This window comes from Typopeltis vanoorti, chromosome 11 (genome assembly GCF_054136105.1).
Source record: "Typopeltis vanoorti isolate ZY-2024b chromosome 11, IOZ_Tvanoo_1.0, whole genome shotgun sequence".
NCBI lineage: Eukaryota > Metazoa > Arthropoda > Arachnida > Uropygi > Thelyphonidae > Typopeltis > Typopeltis vanoorti.
Window position 1 is genome coordinate 138,465,465 of NC_143559.1, and position 27,036 is coordinate 138,492,500.

Here is a 27,036-nt window from a genome sequence, read left to right on the forward strand (position 1 = left end):
TCTTTTATCTATAGAAAGAGCTCCACAGTGGGTTCCTCGATTAACTTTCCTTCTGAAAAATCGTCTTCTTACTCTCTGCCGTAATTCCAGTCAGTATCAATGCCTCCGATGATCTCCTGGAGGTAACACCGAGCTGCCAGCGGAACAATCAGACGGAAGAATAATCCAAATATGTTCTCTCTCAGTGCAACGATTTGTAGACGGTGTATAATGTTTGGCCGCCAGAAACCAACTCTTAAACTCCAAAGCCCTGTGGCCAGTAACTAACCTTCCGTGAAATGGAGTTTTAATGTCGCAATCACTGACGCATCTGTTGGTAATGTGGAGATTCAAAAATGGTAGACAAGTGGACTCCTGGTTTCTAGGAATATGACACTATATCACGATCACATTCCACAGAGGTGTACCGACTATTCGTAAGACTTCCAAAGGCGTTGACATCCTCTGGACTTCGAAGAATGGTCGATACACCTCTGTGGAATGTGATCTCAATATAGTGTCATATCATGATCACATTCCACGGAGAGTAGGGTTACCACGTGTGCATGGATGACACAAAACATAACGAGAACCTCTTCATGAAAAATCATCTTTTTACTCTCTCTGCCGTAATTCCAGTCAGTATCAATGCTCCGATGATCTCCTGGAGGTAACACCGAGCTGCCAAGAGAACAATCGGATGGAAGAATAATCTAAATATGTCCAAAAAATCCAAATATAAGAGATCAGGCCCTTCACTCAGACATGCGCTGCTCAAATTAAACACGAATAAGTTAAATATCTGTAGAAAATCCACAAAACATGCGTGGGAAGGTTTGTTTTCAGGAACATTTCAATAAGGACTGCCTCACCTGCGGATGTAGAAGAGGGATGCCAACACCACCAACATCATGAGAACGGCGACCACCATCCCGAAGATGATAGCTGCGAGACAAAAATATTTGCACGTGAATGGCAAAGTATGAAAACACAACTTTTAATAGAAATTACAAATATTACCAAAACCACACACACACACACACACAACATGCAGTAGATAAATAACCGTAGAAGAATCAGAGGAAGGTGTTATATAAATAAATAAACCCATTCTTCATGTTCTCAACCCGAAATTTTGCTCAAGTCATTCGAACTTAAACAGACATTTCAAGACAGTTTCTCATCCAATCCGTGAAGAAATGAATAAAGTGAGGAGTGCGACGTGCGGTTTCACCAATCGTTCTGATCAGGTTTTTCTTTTGAGCCGCTATAAATTGCGATCCCCAAGTCTTCTTTGGGCGTATTCATTTCTGCTTCTTTCTTGTGAAGTTAGTGGCCACCTCAGGGTTTTCTTCGTGCACACAAGCCACAGAAGAATTCCTTCTTATTTGACCAACGAGGTGTTTGACGTTGTGTTATTCTGCAGTTTCTTCCTTCGAATGTTCTCAACGAGTTCCAACTAGAGACAAAGAATCTCTGAGCAGACTAGAAGGTGGGAAGAAGTCCTTATTTTAATTCAGTGTACTTATTTTGTCAGCTTGCTCTTATCATCTGTTGTTCCATATTTTACTGAACTGAATAAGATGTGGCTTCAAAGTAATGCGACTGATGTTACTCAGTTAGTTATCATCATAGTGAGCTTAGAATGATGAAACATGTTACAAATGAAATAAATGCATTAATTCGAACTTGCCGTTATTAGCAGTTACAATAATATCGTAGACTTGTACTGTTATTCATGACGCTGAGTGGGTTTTATTCAGAACAAAAAATTACCTTTAATTTCTGTGTGATTTTGGAGGAGTGCATTTCAAATGTATTCCACATATGAAGTAAAAAAGTTAAGATTTTTAATTTGTAGAAAAGGAAGTACAATGCTTCAGCACAGATACGGAGTTGAGAGAGCTTGAAGATGACGACCTTTAGTTCGTCAATGCGCTCAAAAGAGCAAACTACAGAGTTGAGAACACCGAAAGGAAAACGATCTGCATCTCAAACGATGAAGAGTTCGGCTAATGTTTCGAACACCATTGGTGCTAACGTGATTTTTGGTCTACGTAACTAACGACTCAATGGCGTCGCAACACCTACCCTTTGGTTGAAGAGACGTAGGTTCGACGCTCTTGTAGACTGCGAGGAATCTTTACAAGTGCTTTTCGGACGAGTGATCTGAGGGAAAGGCTCTTACTGCTTAAAATGCCCGCATTTTAAGAAGTACCGGGTATGAGAACGTGTCCAGTTAGACAGACGGAAGCAACTCTACTCATCCCAGTTCAATCCAATCCGCGAAGAAAAGAACAAAATCAAGAAGAATGTGTAAATAAGTGTGTGTGTGTGTGTGTGTGTGTGTGTGTGTGTGTGTGTGTGTGTGTGTGTGTGTGTGTGTGTGTGTGTGTGTGTGTGTGTGTGTGTGTGTGTGTGTGTGTGTGTGGCTACATCCGCCGTGTATTTTTCTGCTCCAACTAGCTTCCCATGATGCTTTGTTTTCCTCTTGGATAATCTGATTCCGTAACCTCTCAGCATTGCTTGTTTATTTAATTTTTCCTTAAACTAAACTTTTTTAAAATTTTCACTCACGAGCCCTTTAAAACGCTCATTTCATCCCTCCCTCCATGTCTTCTCTTTCACTCGCCACTGTGTTTCTATTTTCACTTTCACTCTGTTTTGCATGCACTTTACCTTTCGCCACTTAACTTTAACTATCTTTCAAGATGCGACTCACTAACAGGACTTAAATGAAGGAGGAAGTACTCACCTCCTTTGCTCTTCACTTCCGGTTCGTATGTCATGGCTGCTCCTGAAACCAGAAACAAAAATAATTAGTGTTCATTCCACCCCCTCTATAACTGTAAGTTCTTGGATGACCTTTAGTCATCCAAGAACTTACAATTCCAATAAAACAATCCGACATGACCAGAACACGTTTCGATTCATGAGAGCTTCTGTTAACACCCATTCCCAAATCGCGGATATTTTTCATCTTCTTTTATGAGAATTTTACTAAACCTAAGCGCAAAAGTCGTAAGTGGAAAAACGAAGTTAAAAGCGTCAAAATTAGAAACTGAAAGCCTTCAACGTTTGGCAGGATCGTTCAGATGTTATCGGATTGGCCTGCATTGCAATTGATATTCTGATCGAGGGTGCATTAAATGCATAACAACAAACATCAGGGATTTTCTAAAATATATCGGTAGATAAATTTAAGATTGGAGTGCGAAAAACATTCACACTGGCAGATTAAGACAGATTGAAAAAAAAAAAAGAAATGCAATGAAATAATAATAATGCTAGTAAGATTATAAAGACGAGTTAATAAGAGAGAGTGAAGCTACAAATAAAAAGCTAGAAAGTATGCAAATTCTGAAAAGAATTGTGACGATGACGTGTTGATAAATTTCCTAAATTCCTGTAAGAACAGCGTGGTGGAGTATAAGCAAGGGAACGTTTTCTTTTGAGAAGGCAGAACTTTTAAGAATGAAGGGGAGCAATTAAACACGACGAGAGATCTTACGAATACTTCAACAAGCGACGATTCAAATAGAAATATTCGACTCAAGTAGTGAGACGGGATCCTCAACTTACTGGTAACAGCGAAACAAATGTGGACTCAATTCGAATATAGAGAAAATAATTTTGACCAAAGACGGAGAACGCCTGTACGAAGACGATGGAACAAAAGAAGAAGGAAACAAATCTCTTTGGATTAAAAATATTTGGGGAATATTCGGTAATAGATTTCAACACGCACCGAAACATCCGATGTTCCCAGTGGAAAAGCGAAAAGTGTCGTGGATTAGTTTGGATACGAACATCTCATCCTTGCCGTCTGGATATCAAATGTAGAATAAGAGTTCGCTTTTTAAACAGTCCGTCAGTCAACGAGTACACCTTCGATAACTTCTTGGAACTCTTACGAGGGCGGTTCAAGAGATTCCAATCACAGATCGAATATACTCGTTTGAATGTGACGACGTTCACACCGCGAGACCAGTTTTCTATTGGGCAAACATCAGCGTTCGTATCATAAGAGCATCTTTTTTGATTCTTGTAAATGAAAGATTCATTTAAGAAAGGTTCAAGTCCAAGTTTGAATCTGATGAAGACATTCAGAGCAACAAGACTCAAAGAAATTTTCCGCAATTAATTTCCGGAAATATTTTCAGAAGCGAGGGAGACGGCGGAGTGTGCGGGGTATCGGCTCAGAAGGGTTAGCAATAACTGAAAAACAAGGTTGGCATTTAGTTAAGATAAAAAGCCAAATGGCTAGTTTTCTGGCACCTTAATTTCTAAGGTTGGCATTTCTTTTACTAAACCAATCCGACGGTTCTGTTATCGACCTTTTTATTATCTTTCTATTGTGCTTTGCTCTGAATGTGCTTCCGTATTTTAATCTCACGCATCGTAAAAATATCTGAAACAACAAATCCTAGAGAAGAGGAGAAGATGGGGAGTAATGAAAGCAAGTTGATGACGACATGTCACCGCAAAATGCAAAGATGAAGGATGTGGTTTACAATCTCCTGAACAATGAAGAAACTTGTCGAATATTCAAGAGCACCTCCGCTCTGGCTGGATGCGATTTAATAATTTTCGGATTTACAAAAACATGGTCACGTGACTCCATTTTGGTTTCAACTGAATCGTTTCTGTTGGTAAAGACAACGAGGAAAGAAGGCAGACGAAGGTCACACCGATGTCGGAAATGTTTTACGGAGGTGAATCAAAGTCGACTGCTTACGTGCACACAATACGTTTTTCGAAGGACAGAGAAGAAGACGAAACGAGTTCACACTCACCAAACTGACAGAAAGCGTTGGGCGCACTCCACTGGCCAATTTCCGTGCACCTGATGTAGGGATCGTCGCCAATCCTGTCGCCTTTCCTTTCGCATATGAGTTTCGCCACCGAGCCGAACTTGGTAGTTTTGTTGAGTCTGTAGGATCCTTTGACAGCAGAGTTGTCAGGGTACCCGCAGTCTATTACTGGAAAAGAAAAAGAAAACGGAAATGAGAAACCCCTCACTTTTTTGTGAGATTAAAAATAAAAAGCGAAATCAGTCAAAGCTACTTGAAGGAAACGCTACGTACTTTCGCAAGTGGGATCATTTCCGCTCCACTTTCCGTCTTTTCCGCATACTCGCGTGCTGTTTTCTGTCATCATGTAGCCCAAATCGCACGTGTAAGTCACAGTGCTGCCCTCTAGCAGAGCATTGTCCTTAATGATTGACGTGAATTGCAAGAGTCCGTTTTCAATCGTATCAAGACCTTCGCACGTGACAGCTGCAAAACAAAGATGGAGCTGCAGTCACATAACAAACAGAAGAGAAAGTAGATATCATCATCATCAACCAAAAAATAAGTTCAAATGCATTGCGATCCTTTTGTGTATACGAGGCTACATCAAAGGTCATCGAAATTGAAGCTCGGAAAACCAAAGGAAACGGTAAGTTAATCTCGCGCAAATAAATCCCTTCTACAAGTTATAGATTTTTCTGCAATCCTGCTTGAATTACTCTCTCTCTCTCTCTCTCACACACACACACAGAATGCACTTACGTTTGCAAACTGGGGCCTCGTGCGACCACTGTCCCGAGGCGTTGCACAGCCTTGCGTTGGTTCCTTCCAACTTGTATCCGGTGACGCAATCGTAATGTACGTCGTCGTCGTGGGACTGGCTAATGTAGGAGTTCAAGTTCACATCTGGCTCTCCGCACTCGTACGAATCTGAAACAAGAAGTTGTTGTGACATTAAAAGGCGATCCCGGAATTCGTTCAACTTCCAAATAACTTCAGCAGCAGTCGTCGATGCGCTCCTACACGTTAAAAAACAAAGTGACCCCCCCCCTTTGTCATATTGGCCGAATGTTGTTGAAAAGGCGATTTTTAATCATTTCAATGTTTCTTACACAAGACGCGCATGTGCGACAACAAAGTGCCAAGACTGATTTTGTGATGCGCTTTTGCATATTCAACAATCCTGTTCAGTTTTGTTTTTCTGGATTTTATTATTATTATTACAGTTCTGATTAATTTGAGTTGTAAATGATGTTGATTTCTTAAATTTCTAAAATGCTAAGTCATGTATATGCCACGCCTCTTTTTTATTTATTATTTAATATTTTTTATTTTCTAATGGGTGAAGTGCAAGGCCGAGAAGATGGAGATAGACGAGAGCGTCTAACACAGGGGTCGCCAAACTTCTTTGACCGTCGACCCCTTCAAGAGTTTCTTGACGTTTCATCGACCCCCCCCCCATTTTACTATTACGTAATTATAACAGGACAAGCAAAAAAGACGCTTATGCGAGTTTTTAGATTGTTTATTTTATGGTTACAGTGTTTATTGCATGTATAATATAGTATATACTGTATTATTATATTGGCTTAACGTCAAAGGGATACGTTTTTGTTTTTGACGTCCTTCTTGACATTGCATATTTGATAGAAGGGATAAATAATATATAAAATATAAAATTTAATTTAGATAACAAAGTAGCAATAATACAATCTTCCTATTGGTATATATAGGATGTATAAAACTACCAGCCCTGCTCAACTCTTCAACATACAGAAGTTTAGTTCGTGAATGAATAACGATTGAATTATAATATGTATGTTGATGAATTTTAGAAGATTAACGCTCACTTGTATGTCGATGCGCAAAAATGAGACTGGGATCGAATATGTGCAAGTATAAGTAAATAAGAACCACGCACGTGTTGCAATCTCGCTCCCGCCGCGCCGGCCAGGGAGGAACCACTAACATCCGTTTATTGGGAAATACGTCATTTTGGCCTACTTGATTGGCCTCCGTAACTATTTTCATGACCTTTCTCCATCTTACAGGTCCTATTCATGTCACTGCTTCCACGATTCACTCTTAATTGCGTTGTCAATCAGGATGGAGGTAATCCAAGTTAACCGAATTAAATATTACCCGTACAATGAAGTCTTATATTTTTCTATCGACCCTTGAGCCAGAATCGACCCCTAACAATGTTATATCGACCACTTTGGCGACCACTGGTCTAACAAGATCGCCTGGTAATGAAAAAAAAAAAAAAACGAGTGCTGTGAGAGAGGATATCAGAATTATCAATTGCGAAAAGCGCTTTTCTCACATTAGGGGACTCGGTGACCCACAATGAACAACTGCCGTGTTTTGAACGCATTGTATTGAATTGAAGGCTTGGTAGCCTCCTCAGGCAGGAATTCTTTAATTTAGGGTTGGCAACGATTGCTATAATGGCAGAGGCAACTAAACGCTGAGTCCAGTAATCTGAATGTGACATTAACGAGGTTTATTTGTCTGCATGGATTCCCTATATTGGTGTCCAAAAGCTAAGGACGAACTGCACTTTTACCTGTATAAAAAAATGTCATGACTACAGCCAAATGTGGAAAAATTTATTGCCAGCATACTAATAAATCATGTTACAAATGTGTTATAAATTTCGCACGAATTAAATTCCGATACATTTTTGCAAAAGTTGCAAGGACGCTGTTAAGGAATTAATGTACGGTGTTTTCAGAAAACTGTGGAGAAACATTTCAGTTTGGAATATTTTTTATTTTATTATTACGTGTCACCTCCAAGGAGTCCAAAGACTCATTGAAGGAGGGCATCCACTCCACAACTCTCCGCCTCCACCTGCCAATCCACGAATTACAGCGAACCGCATCATTTACATCAACGCCATCTACTACTCATCACCACCACTAGTATTTTCACAAACAATCACAAACATCCATGCCCACGGGAACGTGGGGATTCGAACCTGCAGCCGTTTGGCTGGAGAGCGGATATGCTAACCACTCGGCCAACCAGGCCGACAATATATCCACCCCGAACTGCGATGCAGCTCTCACTACGTCGTACCATGCTTAGCACCGAATGATCGAGGAGTTCTTGAGACAAACTTGCCCACTCCTCCTTCACAGGAAGGAAAAGGCCTGGCTTGATGCTGGAGGAGAATTTCGAGAAGAAATGCTTCTCAGTCTTGTGTCCCAAACGTGTTCTATGGAGTTGAAATCTGGAGAGCGTGCTGGCCACTCGATCCAGTTGATATTCTCGGTCTCCAGAAGTATTTTCACTGCTCGTGTACAATGTAGTGTGGAACTGTCTTCTATAAATATCGATTCTTCGCCTACAGCAGCAGCGGAGAACAATCGAATGTGACATTGGAGAACTTCGTTTCAATGTCACCGGTCATAGACCCTTTTTCCAGCACTTGTAGCTCGGTTCGTCCATTAAACATAATGCCTCCAGGACAGCAGTATCTATCCCATTCGAGAACATTCTCGCGAAGGTAAGCAGTACCACTTTCAGGCCAGATCAAGTGTCGTCTAGAATCGGAGGAAAGACTAAAACGACTCTCATCTGTAAAGATTACATTAGCCGATTGGCATTTGTAAAATGTTTACGGGCACAACAACACCAATGAAAACATGATCTACAGTGAGGTGTGGATAAAGGGACGCAAACTACAGGCCATTGGGCGTACGTAGGCCTACTTGTCGCAGACGTGTTGCCAGAGTTTGTCGAGATATCCGTGTAAGTGTGCTTGAATGGAGCCAACTTGCAAGCTGACCTGCCGCATTGCGTTAATTACGTTTTGCTGATGTAACCAAAACTCTGTCTTCTGTGGTAGAGCAATGTCTAGAACACATTTCATTGGTTTGAAAAGCCGCACAGAGCCACCACGCGATGAGATTCCGAAATCTGGAAATATCAGTCATTCTGCGGCCATCTTCAGCTTTCCGATAATCTAATGTTTTGGGAGGAGAGGGCAAATCATTCAGGCGATTTATTAAGATACCCTTGAATCCACAACTGACTGAGAAAGAAATCGGTGGTTTAGCTTTGTCTTCAATCAAACGACCTCTCGATCTTGGTCACCAACTAAGACTTACCCCTGGAATGCACCGTTCGCATCTAATTTTCGGCAAACCACCGCTTGTTAAATGTCCGTTCTCATCATGTGCGCGTGCGCTACAAAAACACCTAGTAACGAAAGATTTCTAAACAACGATCTGATCAGGCAACCTGACGACCTTCTTACCTCTGAGCACTTGAACGTCGACCTCGCACAGCTCAAACATCCCTTCGGCATGATTGGCATTCTCAATGTGCACGAACTGACCGTTCAGTCCTCTTTCGCCATTTTCGCTTTCTTGGCATTGCAGCACGACCGTCTTCGATCCTGCAGAGAGAAAAAAAACTTCTTTTTTTCTTCTTTTTTTTTTTACAACATAACATAGCATACAGCAGTAAGCGAAACGTTTACTGTTGATTGTTGATGTTTATTCCTAGAATTACGAAAGAATTCCGCTTATCATATTACATTTTTATTAAATATTTATCATATTACACTTGATGTAGGTGATAAACAGCACCGCTTTGAAATCTTTGATGCTATAAGACGAACAACAAAAGGCAAAAGAAGGAAGGAAAGCAATGAAAATTTTTATAAAGTTATGCAATACTAACAATATTACGCTGTTCAGAAAGTTGGATAGAAAGAAAAAAAAAAGACGAAAATAGAATACAAACAGCTGAAGTGAAATTTCGTACAGCGGCTAAAGGGTGCACAAGAATGGACAGAATAACAAATGAAGAAATGAGGAAGGAATTGCAAATACTAACAATAAATGATAAAATAAAAGAACACCAGAAGAGTGGGATAGAGAGAGAGAGAGAGAGAGAGAGAGAGAGAGAAAGAGAGAATGTACAACGAATGGAAGAAGGAAGGCTACCAAAGCAAGTAGAAAAACATAAACCTAAAGGGAAAACAGATGTAAGAATAAAATGAAAGCATAGTACTTAAGATACCGAAAGAGGCTTTTAGCTTATTTCTTGAAAGAAGTTGTTTTGGTTCAGATAATGCGGGATCTGATTCCTGTCAGAAGACGAGATGAATGCGTTGAGAATATTGAAGAATTTGTTTATTTTTTATTTATTTCATATTAATTCAATTAATTTATTTTTAATAATTTTATTTTTATTATTATTAAAATTATTAATAAAATAATTATAATTTTATTATTATAATTATTAAAAATAATTATAATATAAATATAATTATAAATAAATAATTTTATTTTTAATAATTAATTAATTGTTATATTATGTTGTAACTCCATGCAATCTCTACACAGTAACTGTGTGTGTGTGTGTGTGTGTGTGTGTGTGTGTGTGTGTGTGTGTGTGTGTGTGTGTGTGTGTGTGTGTGTGTGTGAGAGAGAGAGAGAGAGAGAGAGAGAAACTCACACACATAAGCAATTTTCTTTGTTAGCAGACAGCTTTTCGGATAGAGAAATTCTCACTTTGCAAACAGCTAAAGCGAGAATGAAGAAAGACTCAACTCAACCATCCAACATCCATACTGCAGTAGGATGCAAACCCACATTCAACGAGAGGAATGTCATTAGCACGGAGAGACAAATCTGCTCATCGAGACACTAAATTATGAAACAGACTGTTTGCATCATTTATCTCCAGATCAACCCACAGTAGTAATGCAATAAGTGCAAAGTTATCATCATCATCATCATCATCAAATTCCTGATGTGTACCCTGATGAATGTGTTGACTTCCTATCTACAATTTTCCTACAAATCAATCTGTTAGCTCTCAAGACTCCAACATCATCAGATCTTATATTTCTGTCTTCTAAGGCACTTTGTACCGTATCCATCCACCTACATCTTGGTCTTCCTCTGGGTCTTTTCCCTGCCAACCTGTTTTGCTCGTTTATCCTCTTCCATGCTGTTTAAGTGTGGTGAGATTAGCTCTGCTAACGCATTCCTGGATGCTGACAATGTCAAGTTCTTTTCTAATTTAAATATGATGTCGCCATTTATGCCATCCGTTCACTTCTCTAATCTTTCTCGGAATTCTCGTATCAGAAGTCTGTCTCCGGTCTTTGATTAAATGTTTGATTTCTAACTCAGCCCTCGGAACCATCAGTTAAAATTAGTTGTATACACCTATCTTGTATACAGCTAATTTACTGTTTTCACTAATCTTTCCCTTATTCCATATAAACTTCTTCTTCTTGTCTTCCTACCATGCCGGCTTTACTAATCCTGTTGTCTATTTCCATATTTAATTTACCATCTTCACCAAAAAACTTGCCCAAGTAGCTGAAATGTTTTACTTGTTCCACAGGCTCTTCTCCATTCAATATACAGTTGATATTTTCAATATTTCTACCTGTTTTCATTGTCTTTGATTTTTAATGCTAACCTTCATACCATATCTATTACAACAGTTATTCACTTTAGTCAGGAATCTTGCAGACTTGCGCTAACATTTATTCAGAAGTACTCGTATAACATCAAGTAAATGCAGAGTTATTTCTAACTTTATGCAGAGTTAGCATAAAGCTACAGATATCAGAATCATCTGGATTATTATTATTATTACTATTATTATTATTACTATTCGCTTTATTAAGCTTCGAGGATGAAAGCTGAGAAAATACATCTCATCTCATCCAAGATAAAAAAAAAATAAAATAAAATAAATAAATAAATGTATCATAAATAATCAAATGCATGTAATGTACGTATCACATGTAAACAAATGTATGTAATGTTGTATCATATATAATGATAAGTATGTAATGTATGTATCATATGTTATTAAATTATTATAATTATTATTGCAAAAAAATTATTATTATCATTAATATCAGAATACATGAATGCATCAAATGTAAAGAAATGTATGTAATGTTGAATCATACACAAACAAATGTAAGTAATGTTGTTTCATATGTAAACAAATGTATGTAATGTTATATCATACGTAATCAAAACTATGTAATGTATGTATTATATGTAATAAATTATTATTATGATTATTATTATTATTATTATTAAGAGACCTCCACGGAGTCAGAGAATCATCGAGGGAGGTTTCATACTAAACACACCAGCTATCATACTTATTCTTGAATTCATTCACACCACTTGCACTCACAACAGCCAATGGCAATCCATTCCAATCACGCACCACCCTCTGAAAGAAAAATCTAGCCCGTACACCCTTCTTGGCAGCCTTCATTCTCAGCTTCGAAGGATGCCCTCTTGTCCTTTCCCCACCTTCCATAAATTGAAAAATCCCGTCAATTGAAATCCTGTATGATGCTTTCAAAAGTTTGTGAGTCTCAATCATATCACCCCTCTTTATCCTGTTTGCTAGTGTCTGCAGTCTACAAATTCTCAATCTGTCTTCATAATCAGTATTCCACAATCCTGATATCATTTTCAACGCTCTCCTTTGTACTCTCTCCAATATATCAGAATCACAACGGAAACGAGGAGACCAGCCCTGCGCACAATAGTCCAAGCGAGGTCTTATCAAGGCCTTATAAAGAGGCAAAATAACATCCTTATCTTTGCATGTGAACGTTCGTTTCAGCATTGCGATTATCTTTTGAGTTGTATTTGCAATCTTTGCCACATGGCCCCTGTACTTCAACTTCCTATCTATTAACACTCCAAGATCCCTAGCCTCATCAGTTTCTTCTAGCCTAATCCCACCAATATAATAAGACATTGGATATCTAATCACACCAAAGTGCATGACTTAACATTTATTAACATTGAACTGGCACCCATATTCCCATGCCCACAATTCCAGCCTATTTAAATCATTCTGCAAGTACTTCATATCAGCAGCATTCCTGATTACCCTACCTATCTCTGCATCATCAGCAAATAGCTGTTTGTTGCCTGTCAAATCCCTCCCAATATCATTAACATAGAGATTGAATAACAGTGGACCAAGCACTGATCCTTGTGGTACACCACTTTGTCACCTCAAACCTTGCAGACTCAGATCCCCCGTACAGCACTTTTTGATATCTGTCAATCAGCCATCCTCTTATCTATGCTAATATTGTATAACCGAAACCCATTTTCTCTCATTTATGCAGCAGTCTACCATGTTGTATTCTGTCGAAAGCCTTATTTCTGAATGAGGGCCCTAACCAATTTTTCCAAAATCTTCACCACCACTCCTGAGATACTAATTGGTTGATAGTCGGATACATCAGTCTTTGCACCACCCTTGTGCAATGGAATTACCATACATTCCTTCCATTTCTGTGGAATCTTCCCTGTTCTAAGATTCATATTAAATAGCAATAGCCTGGTCAAAGGAATAGCCAATTCAGCTGAACACTGTTTTAGCACACGTGCTGATATTCCATCGGTCATTATTGCTGAATTCTTCTTCAGTTTGTGCAACAACTCTAATACCTTGGCCTCAAACACCTGCGTTCCTTCATCTAGTGAAGAGGTAACAGTCAGATCAATGTTGTGTCACCAAGTTGATAGCTTTTAACAAAATGGGCACTCATCAACTGAACAACCTCTTCTGCATCAGTAACCCTCACTCCATCTGGATTTAGAAGAGTTATTCTTTCATATTCATTCTTTCTTTTACTTGCAGCATGTCGATAGAATTCTCGTGGGTTGTCTTTAGCACGCAGAGCCAGTTTCCTTTCATTCTCAGACTTTGCTTTCCGTACAACAGTTGTGACTATTCTATCCTGCTGTTTATAACGTTCATAACGGACGTCATAACGACGTTCCTTTCGCATCGTCCTTTTCTTACGAATCTCTTGCTTAATAAGATTACACATCCATTTGATTCTTACTCGATTTATTCTTCGAACACTCGGGACACATTCTGATATCGCACCGTTTAAGTATTGTTTAAATGCACTGTCGATATTCTTTCCATCCAGCAACCGATTAGGATTTTTTAAAGAAAAGTAGAATTGGAAGAGTAGAATTATAATAAAAAGAAGATAAAAAATCGGAGAGTGCAATTATTTTATAGTTTTCAAATTTTTTTAGAAACATTGCTAGGAATAACGAAATCGATACTCAGATATGTTGGACAAAATCAAATGAGAAACGAACATTTTCTGTCTGCAATCAGAAAAGAAAAAAGCATCTGCTCTCCTGCAGATGTCACTCCCTGTCCCTTAAAGGGGAATGACATCTTTGACATGTTTGTCTTCTGGCATAATCGATAGCATTACATGTGAGGAGGCAATTAGTGACCGACGTTCGTTTAATAAATAGAATTGATAGCATTACTACTAAGAAAAGAGGTGTAAGATTAATCCACTTACCAAATTTACCTCTGATGGAGCCACAGTGCTGGCGGACAGCCTCTTGGCCATGACCCGCTGAGCTAACGACAGACACCAAGAAATCCATGGGCTCAGCTAAAAAAAAAATATATATATATATATATATATATATCCAGCAACTTCAGAGCATACAAACAAATAAAGCTATCACAATTCCATACATTAAAGGCACATCTGAAAAGATATTAGGATGCTTAACAAACACCAACTGCGCACTGTATTTAAACCTTACGTGAAATTGGCAACTCTCATCCGTTCACCTAAGGACAAATGCACTCCTTTATCACATCCAGGAGTCTATGAAGTGCTCTGTTCATGTCATCGAGCCTACTACGGACAGACAGGAAGAACTATGGACATCCGCCTCAGTGAACACAAAAAATATATCCGACACTTTCTCTATGGCAAGTCGGGACTGACAGACCATGCTTTGGATACCCCTGCACACAGGATCAATTGAAAAAAAAACAACAGGCGTACTGCACAGAAGCTTTTACAAGTCAGAGAGGTTGTTCGTTCCTGGAATCAACAGAAGTCTTGAAACATACTCCAAACCTCAACAGTATTGGCTGTATAAATCTACCAAAGATTTGACATATTCATCCTAAAGCCAAATTAATATCTGTTTTTTTAACATACCCCCCGCTAATATAATACGCCGATGGAAATCTCATCTCGCCAAAGTGCATTACCTCACACTTACTGACTTTGAACTGACAGCAGCCATTTTCGTGTGTCCATATTTCGGCCTGTTCGAATCATTCTACAAGGGCTGAGGGTATCAGTAGCATCCCTGATTTTTTGAATGCTGCTCCGACCTAAAAAAAGATTATTTGAAATAAAGTACATCTGGTAATGTGGGTGGGCTAAGGATTTTTTCTGTTTTGTAGCAATTTTCATTTTATTTTATTTGTTTTTATTGTTTTTTGTATTTTTCATTTATATTTACAGTCTGGAAACCCTGCTCTACAGACTAAATATGAAACTTTTTCAAGCCACTTCAGGTCCCCAATAAGTAGGTCGGTGGCTTCACGCCGGGCGATGAAATTCATCCCCCATTAAAGACAATCGCAAACACCCATCTGCCTATCTTGCATTATCCGCAAACATCTCTTGTCAGATCCTTCCTAATGTTATTGGAGTACAGTTATAAACATCGAAACGTAAGAGAATGATAATAAAATTATTATTCAGTAACGGAGTGACTTACGTTAGGGAAAATATTTATTATCTGTAGAATTTAAGTTTCTTAGCCACACTTAAAATTTGCAAGCGTGTGACAATGCGTGCTATCAACAGCAAGTGGACAATTACAAATCTACAACTATTAGAATTCAGAAGAATCAGTTTAAATAAGTAGAATGTTAAGTTATGCAGGGATGAGGGTGTGGCTTACGATGACACTTTCCAAAATTGGAAAGGTTTAGGGCAATCGTTTTTGTTGAGGTTCGGACTGTGAATTCACAACTTTCTTTACGTAATCTTTTCAAGAAGAAAATGACTTTTGTTGAGGACTGTATTATGACCTTCATCCTGATACTCTTCGAGAAGAGTTTCAATTCAGTATGTTAAAGGACTCTCAGAGAAAACTGCAAGGCTTCTTCGTCAGACTGACCGCCAAGTTTCTTTCTGTCTAAATTCTTTCCTCTCTCTTATCCTGGAGTTTAGAGGATCCCTCGTTCTTGCATCTTTGTTATTATTAGACTCAGATTCGTCTGGAAGAACATCAAGAGCATATTTTGCTTCGAGAGTGTGATAAGTCTGGTTTAACTTAGCTGCGCCTTATCCACTAGAGACAGAATTCATCGGAACAAAACTAAAGTCCAACATAACAGTTTCTTCCCAAAATATTAATAAAAGAAAGAAAGTTGTGAAGCCCACGCCTCAACAAAAACCTCAAACTTTCCCAGTTTTGTGAAGCCATCCTAATTAACACTCCTCATTCATTTATTTCTTTAATATTCTAATTATTTAACTTTTTCTGAATTCCACTTGCTGCCGATGGACTTATCATTCTTCTTATCATGTATTGTCACCCGCCTGCAATTTAATTGTTGTTTTTATTGTGTTTATCTCTTTCCAAGTGTATGGCTTGGAAACCGAAAATTCTACAAAGCCGAAAATTCATTTTGTAAAATAAGTACGAAAAGTATTTCGATTGAACAACAGGGGTGGATGAAGGGATTCCTCTTGTACGCCAGTGGTGAACTTAAATCAATCAGATTGGCCTCCTCAACTGTATGCCCTGCATATACTTTCTGATATCTGTCCGTCAATCATCCACTGATCCAAGTCAGGAGTTTGTTCCAAATCCACATTCTCCAGTTTATGCAACAGCCTTTCGTGTGGTGTCCTGTTAAATGCCTTGTCAAAAACCAGCATGATCAGAGAGTATTCATTTCCTTTATCAAACTCGGCCGTAACATTGTTATAGAATATTAGCAAATCGCACCCACATGACTTCCCTTTAGTAAACCTTCGAAACATACCTTGTTTGTCGACTCATTTCTTTATGCGAGTTCTTACCATGTTTTCTAAAATCTTAACCATCGTTTCTCAGATACTGATAGATGGGTGGTGAGACACGTTGGTTTTGGAACCACTCTTGTACAACGGAACTGTCACATATTCTCTCCATTCCTGTGGAATCTTTCCTGAGCTATCAGGAAATATTCAACAAACTCAAGCCAAACATGTCAAGGGCCTAGTCAATTCGACTGATCATTCCTTTAGCAGATGTGCTGACATTTCATCTGCCTATGTTACGGAAGAGAGAGAGAGAGAGAGACAGAGGGTGATGGAAAAATCGAATCTTTTATTAACGCACATTGTCAGCTTTGGATGGGGATTGTCGGCGGGGTTGGCCAAGAGGATGTCATAACTTTGTTTAACCTGTAGGTTGTGTTTTCGAAGCCTATAATATGGAGTTTTGTGGAAGTTTTAAGGTTGTGGATGATTTTCGTTAGTCTGGCGATGTTACCATCCTGCTTACTGAAGAAATGAAGTAGCTTGCAAATGTCCCATGTTTGGTCTTTAACGCGTAGCTTTCGGATTATGTGACTCTTTGCCCACCTTGAAACCTTTTAGGGTTGAGATGCCCATAAAAATAGTTTCTGCTTAGATGGAATTTTGAAGCACAATATGAAAGAAGCAAACAAGCAAGCCCCACTTAATAAAGATTCGGGATGGATGGTCTTTGCGTGCAAAAAATAAACTGACCTCTTCAATCTGCTAATTTAACTTAGTTTTGGTTGTTGTTTTTTAACTTCAGAAACTTATTCGCAGTTCGTTACCGTATTAAACCTCTCCTGGCTTGTTGAAGTTTTTTTCTGTTAAACTGTGTCATGAAGTCCTTGATACGTAAAGTGGAAATTCTACCATTAGGCATTTAATTTTACGTAAATAAACCATTTTTCCCGGAATTCAAAATTAATAACGGGAATATCCTAATATTGGCAAACATGCCAGTTCTCTTGAGCGAATTTACGAAAACCGATGTGAAAAATCAAAAGAAAAAAAGATATGATTTCGGTGGGAGACTCACTCGTAGTCAGCACCGTAAGCACCACGGACACCACCCATTGGTTGCTTCCCATATCCAATCTCCACCAGCGCGGCTTCTTGTATCGGAGGTAGGTGCAGGTGGATCGGTCTCCATCTATAGCCAGGGATGCAGGAGAGTTTGGGATGATCTCTGTAGACGAGGCCTTCCCCAAGACGGACATGCTGATATCTGGAAAGAGAGGAGAGAAAAAGAGAAATATTCAGAGATCGCCATTAGATCGTGGTTAATGTACATTAAGCAAACGGCGCTAGAAAATCATTAACAAAAAGTGCGTATCGCAAAAGTATTTCTGTATGATTATACCAGTTAACATCACAGCAACATCAAAACCATGGCAAAGAAGGCTTCTGCACACCCCGAGAAAACGGCGAGAGTAAAAATGACTTACAAACTATAATAGAGAATCAGAATAACAATAACGGTGATGTCACTTATCACGAATTCAGCAGAGTTAAGGAATTTTTGATCATTTGAATTAGAGGTAAGGAATATCCTCAGACACGGTAAGTACCGTAAATACTTTGCATATAAATATAAGAAGTATTTGCGATAAATTAGAATATACGAAATTACATCAAGACAATTTTAACTATCGGATAGATGTCTTAATTTTGACATAAATCTGGATTAAAATATGAAGTTGATTTGAATCATTCAAGTGGATTTAAAAATATTATCAATGTAAAAATTATAACAAATTCGGGGGCGGAATTCTCTTTATCCGAAATTCCATATCTGATAATAACATTTCTAACATAAAAATGAAAACAGCTGGAAAATGTCATCTGATATTTAGAACATCTTAATATTCACACCGGCAACTGAATTAGAAATTTTTATTTATATGCGGATTCCGAATAGGCATGCGACTGTCAGCACCGATCCTCTTCAGTTTCCCATACATTGGGAATTGAAGGCGAGATATGGGTCGAGAACAGCGTTCATTAAATTCCTCGGTCAACTGCTGCACAGAGGAGGTTCTCTTTGTCCATAGAAGCCTTCTCAGATGACGGCGATCTCTTTCCTGACAGGCTATCTTACGACCAGAGTTACGTCTCTTAGACAAGAAATGTTAAACGCCGGGAGTTAAACCCCCACCTTTTGAGAAACCAGTCAGCTCTGCTGTTGTCAAAATCATGTCTCCAACCAGATGGGTACCTTTTTCGAACTCTGAAAGATCCCTTGTTTGTTTGTTTGTTTTTTCCCATTGGGATCAACATTATTGACGGTTAATGACCAGAAGCATTCTTAAATAGTTGCCTAGAACACGTGGTGAAGCACGTGATGAAGTATTTTGCATATTCTATGCGTGTAGATGTATACTCTCTATCTATAGTAGGTCGCAATGTCATTCAAAGTCTAAGTTCATACAAGAACTCCAGTGTGTTCTAGATGAGATCAGAAGTGACAATGTTCTCATAATTGGGGATAAGAATATTGACTAGCTGAGGAATAGCGGGTCCTCTCAAGATTATCTAGATCTACTTGCCATGCATGGACTCGAACAATATATTAATATCCTCACGAGAGAAGTCAATGGTGGTAGAACGTGTCTAGATCATGTATTCGGGAGAACTTTAAGTGGAAACAAAATCCAAGCAGCAGTTCCGCGCCAACCTCTCGCGGATCACTTTCCAATCGGTATTAAAGTGCATTTGCAAGTACAGCACAGAGATAGTACAACCGAAAACATTCCCTACACAACAATTGACTCCAGAGTATTGAAACTTAACTTAAGCGCTGTCTCCTGGGAAGATATAATGAAAAAACAAATATTGATACCTCGTATCATAAATTTATTCCGATTATTAAACAATAAAGTTAAAATAATAGACAAAATGAAAGAAACAAAGCCCAGGATTACACAGGAAATCAGACATAAAAATTAGAGATAAAGTGTATAAAAAGTTTACAAAATACCCGCACAATCAATATTATGAACACAGTTTCAAGTACTGAAGGAATCTGATACATCATAAATTAAAAGAAAGTAAAAACGACTACAGAAATGAATTCCTAAAATGCCAAGGAAACTCCAGAAAACAATGGAAGTTTGTGAATAAATTAATCGGCAAAGTGAATAAATTAATTAATAAATAAAGTATGATAAATAAATAAATAAATAAATAAATAAATAAATAAAGTGAATAAATAAATTTGTGATTAAATTAATCGGCAAAAAATACACACAAACAAAACCTTCCCATACTTAAAGATATCGATAGGAATAGAGAAATCGGAGACAGAGGATTAGCTGAAGAATTCAATAACCATTTTGCCACGGTCAGTGAAAGCATTCTGAAAAATGCTAAACCCACCCCTCAGAATTTCCCTCTCAGAGACTTGATAACTCCATCTATCTTTTCCCCACTTGTGAAAACGAAATCTAAAGTGTTAAGCAAGCCTAAAAACAACCAAAACTTCAGGATACGATGGTATTAACACACATTGCGAAAGAATGCCAAATGTACATTGTGGAATCCCCATGAGGTATATTTTTAAATTATCACTCACGATAGGGGATCATGCTTTCCAAACACGTTTATACCTCACTAGATGACCACAAACTAACCTTAGTAGTATTTTTAGATATACACAATGCTTTTCACACTATATCACATGAAACGTTGAGAAATAATATATATATATATATATATATATATATATATATATATATATATATATATATATATATATATATATATATATATATATATATATATATATATATATATAAGTCATAGGAATAGGAGGAACTGCCCTAAACTGGTTCAAAAATTACTTAAATGCCAGATAACAAATTGTAAAAATAAACAGCAGCTATAGCAGTTCCTTTGACTGCGGTGTATGACAATGATCAATCTTAAGACCAAATTTAATCAGCATTTATATCAATGACTTCTGCAATCTTAAACTAAACAGTAAAATAAATACTTTTGCAGATGATACCGTCCTAATTTTCTCTACGGACACAGCCGAACAAATGAAAACCATCGTGAATGCCGATCTTTTGAAAGTAACAAATTGGTTCCAGTCAAACAAACTCAGTCTGAATGCCTCAAAAACAAAAGATGTAAATTTTAACTTGCGAAACACAACTGGCAAAATGAACTTCTCTGCACAATTAATTTTGCACGATTGGAATTGCAGGACAAATCCAAATTGCAACTGCGAGAAAATAGAAAAAGTCAGTGTAATAACTCACTTGGGATCAAAAATTAATAGTAATTAAAGCTGGAAACCGCACATCCCCGATGTCGTAAATAAAGCGAGGGTTATGTTGAACAGACTTGACTACCTGAAAAGATTCTTAAATTTAAATACTCTAAAAATATTATATTCTGCCTGGATTCAAAGCACACTACAATATGATATATTAAGTTGGGGAGGAATCTATCGCACTACGCTGAAACCTTTAGTCTCGACTCGGAATAAAGTAATTAAATTCTTAACTAGAAACAAATACAAGGATACTGCGATGTGTAATAAATGCACCACACTAAGACATACTACCCCTTAGATATTTATATGCTTATAAGGCACTGCTATTTATACGTCTATAGGGTACTATTATTCATCAAAAACGACAACCAACTCAAACAAATACAAAACTGTAATCAAAGACTTTTTTTTCCTACAGAAATGAGGAATCGCAGTTCAAAATAATTCAGGTAATAATCTGTAACATGATTGCATTCAGAGATCCAGTTTCATGTGTCAAATGTGAAAATGTAAACGCTGTTTAACTGCTTTGTTTAATTTTGTTCCGAAACCAAATTAATGTTGCATCTTCTTCCTGTATATATTAGCATGTTACCGTTCTTCTCTCTCTCTCTCTCTCTGTGTGTGTGTGTGTGTGTGTGTGTGTGTGTGTGTGTGTGTGTGTGTGTGTGTGTGTGTGTGTGTGTGTGTGTGTGTGTGTGTGTGTGTGTGTGTGTGTGTGTGTGTGTGTGTGGTTAAACATATACATATAATGTATATATCATCGTTTATATTATATTGACTCGGTGAGTAGATATGTTCATGTTTTTTGACTGACTGAAACCGAGAAAAGAGATAACAAGTTAATTTAATGGAGCACACAACAAGTTTCGTCAAAAATGACTTCCTCAGGTGTGGGAAGAAATCACAGCACAGACTATAACGACTAGTGGCGAATGCTGGTCTTGAAATTCACGCTTGCTCTTGTTATCATTCAGGGAGTGAGAGGTGTGAGTGAAGTCTGATTAGCGGAATAGTAAATTACTGACCATTTAAAACTATATATTTAGAAATTTACGTACATTTAATCATACAAATACAACATTTACTTTACAAATGATATTCTATCTTTTTCAATTTAGCTACTTGAATACAAATTCTACTCTACGGTTCTTCTTTATGAACTGGTCAATATCATCGTCATAAAAAAGTTGGTTGTAACTTAACTTTCCCAAGCAACACGCACACTTATAAAGGCTAGCTGAAGCTCACTGGCTAGAGCTACTTTGACTGCGTATGGCCTGTGTTTAAGACGACATGAAGGGAACGGAAATGGCTATGCGCGCGCATGAAATCACAGTGCTGCAGCGAGGACCTGGAAGCTCCGACAACCGAGCAAGCCATGGTAGCTTTGACTAAACGATCAAGCATCGACCTTCGATACACAACGCAAAGCTTAATTATTGCCGCGCAAGCTTAAGACGTCTTCTGTCTACAAAATAAAAGCCTAAATGGAATGCTTATAAATGTATGCATTTATTAACAAATAAATATTATTTCTTTCTCAAGTTGGAGAATTCGCTTCTGATAACGACAATTCAAACTTAACTTCAGTTTACGTCTGTTATTATAATGGCACAGCGTTTTTATGGGTTTTTTTTTCATTTACTTTAAGTGTTACCACACCTGAAGAAGTTATTTTTGCAAAATAACTTCTTCAGGTGTGGTTGTGTACTTCATTAAATTAACTTGTCTGTTTCTTGGTTTCAGTCAGTCAAAAAAACATGAATAGAATGTATATATGTGCATATACTGATAGTGCATTACATAACTTTTTGTAACTTTATGCATATCGTAACCTGGACGAGTTTCTCTCAGGTTACACATAGGATTTATCCAAAATTCTGTACTTTAATATGAAGCTTACAATAAAGAATATTCTTTAAACACACACACACACACACACACACACACACACACACACACACACACACACACACACACACACACACACACACACACACACACACACACACACACACACACACACACACACACACACACACACACACACACACACACAAAGTAAATTGAACAACAATCACAACAGTATGTTATAGGTATTTCTCTTTTGCCTAATTTTGACATTGAAATGGTTCGACGGAAATGACAAAGTTTAAAAGGGAATTTTTAAAGCGAAATATAATTGACTGCCACTGTTGTTATTTCCAGTCGTGTTGACAAAAAATGAAGTTGAAGTGAAAAGAAAAAAAAGCTCATCTTTCAACTATTCTTAAAAGAAAGAAGTGGTCAGAAATGTTGTTTGCATGGCAGTGTAGCAACACAGATAAGTGGCGCCCCCTTTTAATTAATTGTAGTTTGAAAATGTTCACGGTGTAATTTTCGAACGTCGATGTTTCCCTTCTTTCCGTATGTCTTCGAGCTTTGCGATAAATTGACGTCATTCAAAGGACTCCGTCCAGCAGGAGGTTTGCAAAAAAAGCCGTCTTTGGGTGAGTTTCGCAGAATGCCAACGCACCTCTTTGACTCGCAGAATGTCCATCACTCAGTAACGAAGTCATTCGAGGATTTTGGCGGACAGATTTTCCTCACATTTGGCATTTGAAATCCCGACAAAGCGCCCCTGCAGAGACGGGAAGTTGGGTAGAAATTCCACTGCTGACTGGAATATCGTCACTCGCTGAAATGTGATGAGAGGTGGGAGTTGGCACACGAAAATGCCCTCAACTCTGAATGCGGCAATTTCGAAAAAAAAAAAAAAAATACTTAGCTTGTATTGAATTCAAGGATAAATACTCAATTCACAAATTAGATTATTTTTGCATTACGGGTGAAAGGTCAGTGCATGAAACCACCTACTGTAAAATGCGGTCTTTCTTTCTTGTGGTCTTTTTGCAGGATGAAAACACCCCAAACAGGCAGTAAGCTCGTGACAAGTTTCAGAACGAGCGAAACAGTTTGTATTGATGTTTACAATTCCACAGAGGGTGATTGAAATTCGGTCTTTAAGGTCTCCGTTAGAATTTGTCGAGTCCTTTCAAGTTTGGCTGCAATCAAACTTTTTCCAGTGACTAAATTATATAAACTTGATAATAAGAGCTATTATTATTATTATTATTATTATTATTATTATTATTATTATTATTATTATTATTATTATTATTATTATTATCGTTAAAGCTCATTATGATCTTGGAATTTTCTGAAAGTCCACTCGCAAGAAAGTTCGTTGAGAGCCATAAATCAACACGATCACATGGTTTCCATCCAAAAAAGCCAAATTTCGCCAAAATCAGTCAAGTCACATTCCCAAAGTAATTCGCATTCCGACGGACAAGGCGCCTCTAATAGATTCGCGCCTTTTTGTGAAACCAACTCAATAAGAGGATTAAGCGCTGTTGTTCTGAATTATGGCCCAAGAAACCACGGCGGTCTTGCATTCGGTGAACGTATGCATTCTCTCGCCTTGCGCTGCGGGACTTACACGCTGAGCTTTCATTGTGCTGTACCCGCCACTTCGAGACTGCCCAATTGACTTTCCCTTCCGGTTTTTTTTTTTTTTTTTTGCCTTCTATACGAGATTCGAACCCTGGTCTTTCCTTCCGAACACTTTTGTCGATACCAACCGAGAATGGCAAAGGAATTCATTTTCTTTTGATCGTGTAGTCAATGCCGTTTCTGACAACAATCTTATCCTTCATTTGTCGCTAAATTCAGAACATGCAACTGTCGCTTCTTCTTCTTTTGTTCCCCGTACGTAAGATTTTTTTTTTTTTTACCTGGACATATTTATACGTTAATAATACATTTGTAAGCTTCCTCTAATAGTACAAAATGTTGAACAATCCTATGTGTAACCTAAGAGCAACAGCTCATCCAGGTTACGATATGCATAAAGTCACAAAAATTTATGTAATGCATTTTCAATATATACACATATGTGCATTCATATAATATAAATATTACATATTATTATAATATATTTATATAATAAAATCACATGCTAATATGTACAGAGAAAGTTGCATAACAATTAATTAGGAACAAAATAAAACAAAGCAGTTAAATAGCATTCAAATTTTACGTTTTCCACATCAGATTGGATCTTTGAATACAAATATGCTAAAAACCAACAATTTATGCAATTATTTTGAACAGAGCTTCCTCATTTCTGTGGGAAAATAAATACTCTTTGATTAAAGTTTGTATTTGTTTGGGTTAGTTTCATTTCTTATTGTTCAAGTGGTGTGTTGAATACTTTTGGCGCTAAATAAGTATAATGTTTTTGTATTACTTCTTCATTTGCTTTTGGAACTAAATATTTTAGACCCTTATGTCTACAAAGGAAAGAATTTTGTTTGATATTTACGTATTCGTTGTCGTTTTTGATGAATAATAGTACCCTATAGACGTATAAATATCTAAGGGGTAGTATGTCTTAGTGTGGTGTATTTATTACACATTGCAGTATCCTTGTATTGGTTTCTAGTTAAGATTTGAATTACTTGATGCTGAGTCGAGACTAAAGGTTTCAGCGTAGTGCGATAGATTCCTCCCCAACTTAATATTCCATATTGTAGTGCGCTTTGAATCCAGGCAGAATATAATATTTTTAGCATATTTAAATTTAAGAATCTGTTTAGGTAGTCAAGTCTGTTCAACATAACCCTCGCTTTATTTACGACATCGGGGATGTGCGGTTTCCAGCTTAAATTATTATCAATATTTAATCCCAAGTGAGTTATTACACTGACTTTTTCTATTTTCTCGCAGTTGCAATTTGAATTTGTCCTGCAATTCCAATCGTGCAAATTAATTGTGCAGTGAAGTTCATTTTGCCAGTTGTATTTCGCAAGTTAAAATTTACATATTTAGTTTGTGAGACATTCAGACTGAGTTTGTTTGACTGGAACCAATTCGTTACTTTCAAAAGATCGACATTCACGATGGTTTTCATTTGTTCGGCTGTGTCCGTAGAGAAAATTAGGACGGTATCATCTGCAAAAGTATTTATTTTACTGCTTAGTTTAGGATTGCAGAAGTCATTGAAAAAAAATATTAAATAAAATTGGTCCCAAGACAGATCCTTGCGGTACACCGCAAGAGCTGCTATTGCCCGCATTTGGAGCTGCTATAGCTCCAAAACAGTTTTATTTAATTAATTCTTGGTACGCAGTGGGTGAGTTTAAATTGTCGCCCATTTTCTTCTTCTTCTTCTTCCATTTATTTGAATTCAAAAATAACATTTGTGACGAGAATTGGACTCGAACGAAGATCGACTTTAAGTGGTGGTGGCGGCGGCAAGCGTCTCACGAACACCAACTGCATGACAGAAAACTGTCGTCTGCGCGTGAATTTATTTCATTCCTGACGAAGAACGTAGAACCAAGTTAACGAACTCATTTTTAAAATCTTTTATTGCGCAGAGAGAGCAGCGCATGCGGATGGCTGGGTGTGTTTGATTAAAGGACTTCATCGTTGGTTAGCTAATCCATCGAATGCACCCGATGGCCCATCGACTCATCGATCGTAATGGCTGTCTGTGATGCAATTTTTGATCGGGGGATTGAACCTCTCTGGGTTCCATTCTTGTTCAACCGATGGTTTGTGATTTCTCTTATATTTTTTCTTTCCCTCCATCACAAGTTTAATGGATTTCCCTGCCTTTCGTTAGCTCGTACAGAGTTTTTCCCTTCCAGCATTTTCCGCGTTTAAAATAAACATGTTTGGCCAACGCCAAGGTCAGATGCCGCGACCGTGAAAGGTCGCTTGGCTCACGAATGCACATCTCCAGCGGACGAATGGGTGGGTGGAGTGTTGCAAATAGAAGAGCTAAAAATGTTTTCCGAGTGTAAGCAAGTATTTGTCGGTGTCGTCATTGATGCTGCGAGAGAGTCCATCGCTTGCGCAATACGCCACCGAAACACTTTTTTTCTCCCGCACGATACTAAAAATTCACCTGACGCACTTTTAAATTTTAAACGCCACGCTTTGAAGGTTAAAATTAATCTGGTTGGTCACGCGATCTCTGAATTCACGTGCTCTTGAAAAATTCAACATTTTCGAAGCTGAACGTTCACCGGAGGGGCTGTTAGCGG

At 37.9% G+C, this 27,036-nt stretch overlaps 1 protein-coding gene across 1 annotated transcript in view; it reads right to left on the reverse strand.

Annotated features, from left to right (window-relative positions):
• The window catches only part of LOC150102109 (uncharacterized), a 59,208-nt gene that overhangs the window by 6,460 nt on the left and 25,712 nt on the right, over positions 1-27,036 (reverse strand). The window contains exons 3-10 of the mRNA XM_090400622.1: positions 17,696-17,884; positions 14,131-14,226; positions 9,040-9,180; positions 5,535-5,702; positions 5,067-5,258; positions 4,776-4,961; positions 2,735-2,776; positions 852-924 (exon numbers count right to left, since the gene is read on the reverse strand). Of these exons, the coding sequence (XP_090256748.1) occupies positions 852-924; positions 2,735-2,776; positions 4,776-4,961; positions 5,067-5,258; positions 5,535-5,702; positions 9,040-9,180; positions 14,131-14,226; positions 17,696-17,884 (1,087 nt within the window). The remainder of the gene's footprint in view (positions 1-851; positions 925-2,734; positions 2,777-4,775; positions 4,962-5,066; positions 5,259-5,534; positions 5,703-9,039; positions 9,181-14,130; positions 14,227-17,695; positions 17,885-27,036) is intronic.